The following is an 8,032-nucleotide window of genomic DNA, read 5'->3' on the forward strand; positions in this document are numbered from 1 at the left end:
ACAATAAAAGTTCAAAAAGTACATATTCTCTCTCCAAACGCTTGTGATTAAAAAGGAAATATAAATGAGCGCATATTTTAGTGAGTTGTATAAATATGAGAATGGGGAAAAACCTTTAGATACCTAAACAATTTTTGATAAAGAACTTCTAACAAAATATTGAGAGCCAGTTTTAGAAGTAGCGGGTTGGATGCTTACGAATGTAATACATATGTACATGTAAAGGATGTGAGTATATACATATTACGATAGGAAAGAGAAAGTTAGGCTTTCAAGTCTTTGATGGTACGCTGTAAAACTACAGGATAAAAACTGTCTGTCCATCACTTCTACCGCATCAGAATACTGGGCGGCGAAAAGCCCATGCATGTCTGGAAATGTGGAAAATAGAGAAACTGGTGGTAATCTTAACTAGTTATTTATCTACTTGTTGCAATATCAGCTAAATGGCGGACTACGATAAGGTGGAATTATCTTAGCATGTTCTTCCTCGAGGATCCGAATTGGCACTACGTAAATTTTGAAAGAATCCTTTCAAAGCTTTAAACCCATATTTTTTCTCCAATACCAAATCAATCAAAGTCACAATTACATAAAATCAATACGTTAACTGCACATATATACCCTCCAGTACGGAGAAGCGACTAAAGGACTGATAAACACCGTCAATTACCGACCGACTACTTGCAGTGTATTCCAGCGATTACTTTTACAAGGCAATGTCCTAGGCGGTAGTCACCATCGACTCTCTCTGCGCTATTGGGAGTTACTAGAGTAGTCACTTGTGTCATTTATGGGCGCCCTCTTTCGTAGTTTTTCTCTATTCTGCTTCCGACTGGTTCGACTCTGCACTACCAGGTACACTACCACGGGTTAATAGAGTAGCTACTTACCTAGGAGTCCGTGCAGTATTGGTTCAAAAGTAGCGATTGACTTCAGCAGTACTGGATTGTATGTACGTACTCATTACATGCCTGAGAAATCTATAAAATACATTGTTGTAAATTAAAAGACGTCCGTTCCCTCCGTTCGCTAATCGCACAACCCCTACTGAAGCTAACCAACCTCCCAGTTTTTTACCACCACAATCTGCCACCTTTCGCTATGCGTGCTTCCAGCCATGCTCTTTTTTTTTGTTTTTTAAATATTTTATTTTGTCTGCTGATGCGATAAAACGTAAAAATTGTTCAAAAGTCGTTGTCGCTGTCCAAGCAGAGAAAAGTTGCCACACATTGTTGGCTGTCGCTGCTGTTTTTTTTTTTTTGTTATCGTTGTTGCATTTAACTGGTGTTGCTTGTTTGTCAACTTCGATGTATAGTTCTTTGTTTCTGTTATTGTTGTTGTTGTTGCTTTCGTTATATTCCTCCTTTTATTAACGACTATTATTATTCGGTATCTACTTCGTACTTCAGTTTGTCACAAACGCATGTTGCCATTGTCAAGCGCAACATCATTGTTGTAGTTGTTGCCGTAGTTTCTTAATGCTTTTTTTTCATCCAGTCGCTGTGCTTGTTGATGCTGTTGCTGATGAATGCGCGTTAATTTTGATGGCTTTTTACAATATGAGGTGATGTGATGCGCCGTGATGTGTTGTGCGCACCAACACCATCGAAAACACCCCGAAACATTTTTCGAATAGTGACGAAGGAAGGTTCACCAAAGTGAAAAAATACATTAAATAAAAAAAAAAAAATCAAACACAAAAATTGCTATGCATTTGTGCTCATATATTTATAGTATGTGGTGGAAATTTGATGCGCACCCTTTTGCACCCCGCATGGAGGGAGATACAAATTTTTAGTGAACAAGTAATTTTTAGCAAAAAAAAAACCGACTTCAACTCCCATATAAAAATAAATATATATATATATATCTCATGATCCACTGATCGGATCTCAACCAGATTAGTATGGGACCACCTCTGAGACACTACCTTTCCGATGCAAAAAGTATTATCGAAACCGGTTGACGTGGTCCAAAGTTATGCGGTAACATACATAAAAAAAAAAAATATATATATTCCGACGAACTGATAACCTCCTCCTTTTTTGGAAGTCGGTTAAAAACGAAAGAATGAATAAATACAACCATGCCAACCACTCTTCAGCAGCCAGACAGGCACGCAGGCAGGCAGTTCGTCATTTCATCATTCCGTCCTCATAAATGCGACATATGATAATGCGTTATTGTTGTTACTCGTACTGTTCGAATAGTGGTGGCGCCACGTCATCATTCGGCGTGTGCAATAGCGAATTTGTGAATTTTTCAGCCGCGTGATTTCTCTAGCCGACTTTTAGGGGTTGTAACACGGCTCATCAGCGCTCTTTGTCTATTTTGACGCGCCGGTTTTGTAGCTGCTTTTTAGCGGCTAGCAAATCGTTGAGCCTCTGCTTTTTTTGTATGACATGTGCGAAATGAGGAAAAGAGGTGTGGCCGTTATTGCTGTTACTACTCTGATACGGGTAATTTTTCGCTACTTTGCCAAATTAACTTTTGCGTAACGTTTTAAGTGAATGACGGCTGAAAGTGTTCAAATTGTTGAAAAGGGTTTTGAAATGCTCTCAATTGGCAAGCAAAGAATTAGGTAAAAGTGAAAAATATTAGGGCATGTATTAAAACGCTTTAAATTTCTCAATTTATAGACATCGATAACTTACTAAGTAGATAGTGGGTTTAATGTTTAGAAAGCATTTTATTGTCGGGGTAATTTTTTGTCGCTTTGAGAGGAGTAGCGCTAGTTACTTTATGGGAAGCAGTAAGATCTAAGCTCAGGCCTTTTGTATGTAAAGACTGACTGACGCCTGCTAACTACGCAGTATAGCCCCAAAATTATTTTTTAGTCCCAGAGCCGTGATCAGTGTTGCTACCACATTTCTTTTTACCAAAATCCCCAGAAAAAGTTTCCAAATTCAACAAAAATTACCAAACTTATGCTATGTGCGGAACTGTACATTGATACATATGTCTGTACATATATCTGAAGACAGCAAGCCTTTCAGACAATCAGCGCTTCATTCAGATTTAATTTTTATATGTATCTGCGTGCATCCTGAAAACCACCACATCAGAAATGTTTGGTGTGGATTTCCAATCGAAGTGTGGACGAAGGAACGAACTTGTCGATTGGGCGTTGTTTTAAGAACATGGTATTGTCTTATGGTTTATAATAGTATATTTTTGATTTGGATATACATCTCCATACTTACAAAGCTCAGGCCACAAAACAACTGAAGGCATCTGATCATTCAGTGTCATTTATAGCATTCGTTGCAACAGAGGATTATTAGACGCACAATTTTCCGTAGAAGGGATGTCCTTTTGCTACTGAGATCATCTTGACTTCGCAATATTGAACTTTTTATGAGGCTACTTAATCCCCAAACTTTGGAGCACTTCAGTTAAGGCCGAAAATATTTTAAAAATTCAACGCTTGAGGGCAGTCCTGAAAGCTTTCGAGGGTGAAGTACCCAACTGAATGCCGCAGCTTTTTGAACGAGAACATAAGTACATACTTACATAGAATTCTAATCATATGGTTCCCGGGGCACACCGAAATATTAATAGAAATTGCAAAGCTGATGAACTGAACGCTTGCAAAACTTCGCCTTGCGAAACTTTCAGAATTACCTGGTATTTCTTTAAAAGGATACGCTTAATCGGCCACTTCCTAATGTGGAATCAGATCCGTATTAAGTATTGACCTATGTGTCATGCAGGACCAAATCAAAAAAGTTACCAAATTGAAAAATAAATTACCAAATTTGATAAATAAAGCACCTTGCTTGCCTTCGGAGAATTTTTGAGATTCGTATACAATTTGAAAGAAAAGAAGTTTATCACTTGACTACTTCCGAAATTCATCATAACCGCCTTAGGATCCTTGCTCTAGGCCATGTTGTTAATAAAATCACCTCGAATTCGCATATATAGGAAGACCCCGAGACACAAGTCTCAGTAGATGAGTACTTGTGTGGATGAGAACTATCAAAATACGAAATTTCGTTATGGCGGAAATGATCGGAAATAAACCAAATTAACGTGAGACCACCCTAGAGGTACCAAAGGTATCGAAAACGGTTCACGTTGTCCAAAGTTATACGGTAATATATGTAGATAAATAAAATACTTCGGTGCATTAATAACGTTCCTCGTTTCGAAGTCGGTTAAAAAGAAAATACGTTTTTCAAAGCTACAACAGAGTTTGTTGTGGTTGTTGTATGTTATTGAAGTTTTAACATTCTTTGACGTATAGCACATGCGTTTTCTACAATAAAAAATAAATAAATAAATAAATAGGTTAAAGCTATGCGATATTCGCTAGTGGCCTTTAATTTACTGAACCAAAATTTTTGTTTAACTTTTACGGATAGCGTTTGAGCGTTTATCTACTGAACTAGGCTCAGCAGCAAAAACTGGTGTTCAGCATATTTTTGAGCAGTAATTATTTTGTTCCAAGAAACCACTCCACTTCACTTACCCTTTTGAAAATTGATAAAGTGAGTACATAACTTCACCATAACTTTCACTCCAACTTAGCAGACAGTCCGACGCCACTACAAAATATTGCTACACTTGTATTCAACCACCCAGTTATATAAGTGCCTAGCCGGGGGGGGGGGCAAAACTTTAGCAGTGCTTCCAAAAATTACGTCAAATCGTGAGACAAAAACAAAACCAATAAAAACATTCAACACATTAAATTCTCCAAAACAGTAAGATACTACAACTGGTAAGCCCTTGAATGTTGGCACTTTTGCCGCCAAACCCGCAGTGAGCCACTGCTGTTGTCTCTATTGCAGCGGCAGCTACACTTTCAAGAAAAGCTCTTTGAAAATGGCCCGCGCAATGTAGGACTCCATTCACTGCACTTTACTTCCACAAATCATACATACACACACAAGCAGACAGATGCTTAAAAGAGATGAAAGATGAAAACAATTGTTACAGCAACACCTTTGGAGCACTTCAAAAATCGGACTCACACAACATTTATACTTGCCAGCTATAAAACGAACACAAAAGAAAAACAGAGGTTTTAAAGCGCATCTTTTCTATCGAGTACTATTTCAGCGTTATTTCGAAGGTAGGTGGAGTGCACGCGCATACACCTTCACCTTTACTACTTCACTACCTCAGCGCTACGTCAGCGGCAAAGCAACGCAATGAATTATTTACGGTGATAGGCAAAAATTGTAGCTACGCGCACGTTGGTGCTTATTCTTGCGCCACAGCTTTGTATCCACTTACAGGCACATTACAGCCGGGCGTCCATTGTTGCAGCTGCGCGCGCGGTGCACTGCGCCTCAACAACAGGGCAGTGATAATGCATTTTCTGCGCAGACGCACATGCGCGCCCATCTGTCTGCCACATCATTGGTGAATAGCACAAGGTTTTCACAGATCGTTTTCGTTTCAGTTTTTTTTTTTGTTGAAGTGTTTTTTTTTTTGTCGTGTTGGCTTTTTTATGTTTTTGCGCACAAAGCAGCTTACAACTTTAAGCGCCCAAAAGTGGCTGTAAAAAATCATAAAAATGTGATTTTCAGCTTTGGAGGCATTCTTTGCTTTGCTACACTTTTAGTTTAATACTTCTTTTTTAAGATTTTATGAATCTTATTTTCAGACACAAAAATTTTGCGCTCAATTGTGCGTTGTTTAAAGTTTGCCGCCATCACAACGCTTACTACTGCGGCTGGGCTCTATTTGGTTCTTTGTTACTGACGCGAACTTTTGGAATACTAGGTTAAATATATGTATATATACATATCTACTAAGGAAATATGTATGTATGTACATAAACTAGGCGTGTCGCAATTTTACTAAAGTAATTAAAATGATGAATTTATGTTGAAGTTTATTAGGCAAGACTAATACCTACTATTGATTTACTAGTAGATATAATCCGCGTACTCTACAAATGTTTATGACTGCGAAATTCTACTTAAATCTGGTCAGCTAGCTGGTTTTGCGGCAGAATTTTATCGCTCAAATGGCGTTTAGGTGTTGGAAATTTAATTAAGTGTATGCAAAATTGCTTCAGGCAACATTGTTGCTTTAATGATGCTCATTAAAGAGGGTATTTTTTTTTAGAAGCATGCAAGTGCTATCCAGAAAAAAATTTGAAGGCTTTGTGTCACAATTCTTGCTGCTAAGCTAAATGAAGATTTTTTTTTTGTTCTTATGTGAAAAAACGTTGGTTTCAAACTTAAAAACAATTATTACTTTAGTACATATGCATAGTGGTGCAAAAGCTATCACCAGCGAATGGATATTTAGGACTTAAAAACCTTTAAAAAGGCAAAATAGAATAACGAAATAGGCGGGACAAGGCACCAGAAACCGCAAAAAATGCAAAAGAAGACACACAAATAAAACAAAACCGAAAAATAATCAAAAAAAAACCATTGCGGTTGTTCCCACTTGCCTGGTTATCAGATTTTCTGGTTATGTGGTTATATTTTTTATTCGATTTACAACAATAAAATACATAAAATACACTACATAATAATAATTTTTAACCAGATAAACTGATAACTAGGTAAGTGTGAACAACCTCATTTATTTTATAAATTTTTAATTTTGCAAGTAGAAAGTGAAAAACTATGAACTAGTTTCCTTATATGAAAAATTTGTACTTTGAATCTTTGACTATTTTCTTCTTTCGAGTTTGGAACTCACAAAAATTTTATCTTAATAGTTGTAGTAACATTGAACCACAAGATGCATTTCAAAAGCATTTTCATTCGATTTTCGCGAAGAAAAGCCTTGAATGTACTAAACGTGCGCTCGACGTGAGTTGATACAAGTGGCGCCCTATTTGAATATGGAACATTTAAAACTTTCATATTATCAGGATTAAGGGCTATTTGCTTGCACTTTACAAAGGGTAAAGGTAAAAAGGCAAGAAAAGGCAAAAAAAGGCAACATGTGTATATATGGAATCAGGGAAATGTGTATTTATGGAATCAAGGAAAACTAAATAGTGGACATTCTTAATCGAATATACTGTATCACTTTAGCAGAAAAAAAGGCAATTTCCATAAAATCCGTTCCGTGGTCATCACACCATCGGAAGATTATATAGTTTTTCAAATGGCGGCATAAATCCATACTCCTTAAGAACGCGGACACATTTCTTTGATTTTTTTGTGCTCGCCTAGAAGAATATGGCACAACACGAGATGCTGCTAATTTTGGCCGTTTACAGAGCTGCCTTTCTGCTGAGAATATAGTGGCTGGGGCTAATATCGCAGCACATAGCGGTATATTGATCAGAAGAAGGTGCATGCTCCTTGGAGAACAACCGATAGTTTTTACAGAGAACTTTGATGAGCATGAAGATGTGGTATTCTCCGAAATAGCAGTTATAAAGAAGTGGCCTCAAGGTCAATAAAATTGTTTAATTTTATTAACATTTTATTTAGGGAAGTAGTTTATATTATGTAAATTGAACTTTGCCGTGTTTAAGCGTTTCTTTTATTGTTACGTTTAGAAAACTTATTGCTAAAAGACTAACAGAATAAAGCTAAGACCTCTCCGCTAGTAGATTTTCAATTGGTCTTTCCAAAGACAGAAAATGGCTTTCTCTTTCACCATTGCCAGAATCGCCCTGTTATTTCTGTTCAGGTAAAAGTTGTACAAAGGTATTTACATACACACGTATGTGTGTGGGTACGGCAGGTATTCAATAAAAATCAAATATAACTGTAAATGCAAGTTTAATGCTGCTTTAGTAGATTTTCACTAAAACAAAATCTATGACCAAAATAGTTATTAAGCTCAAGTACCACCGATTTCCTAGTTTCAACGTTCCCTTCCTCCTTTACAGCTAAAACATTTCTTTACTATTGAAATTAATTTACAATTCCGCACTTACCAGGGTCTGATGTGTCTAAAACAGGTGGTTGTTGTGATAGTGGGCCTGGTGTACTACCAGCGCCCGGCGACCTAGCGTCATCGTTCATGGCGCCACCATATGACAGTTGTGAACTAGGAGGCCGCTATAAATGAAAAGAAAAAGAATAAAATGAAAAAA

General features: G+C 37.2%; 1 protein-coding gene across 6 annotated transcripts in view; it reads right to left on the minus strand.

Moving 5' to 3' along the window:
• The window catches only part of LOC118737979 (homeobox protein homothorax), a 615,436-nt gene that overhangs the window by 231,125 nt on the left and 376,279 nt on the right, over window positions 1-8,032 (minus strand). For all 6 annotated transcript variants that reach the window (XM_036468825.1, XM_036468823.1, XM_036468822.1 and 3 more), the window contains one exon: window positions 7,874-7,997. In XM_036468825.1, the coding sequence (XP_036324718.1) occupies window positions 7,874-7,997 (124 nt within the window). The remainder of the gene's footprint in view (window positions 1-7,873; window positions 7,998-8,032) is intronic.

The sequence above is a fragment of the Rhagoletis pomonella genome, unplaced genomic scaffold, assembly GCF_013731165.1.
Source record: "Rhagoletis pomonella isolate Grant_MI unplaced genomic scaffold, Rhpom_1.0 Rhpom_scaffold_00004, whole genome shotgun sequence".
NCBI lineage: Eukaryota > Metazoa > Arthropoda > Insecta > Diptera > Tephritidae > Rhagoletis > Rhagoletis pomonella.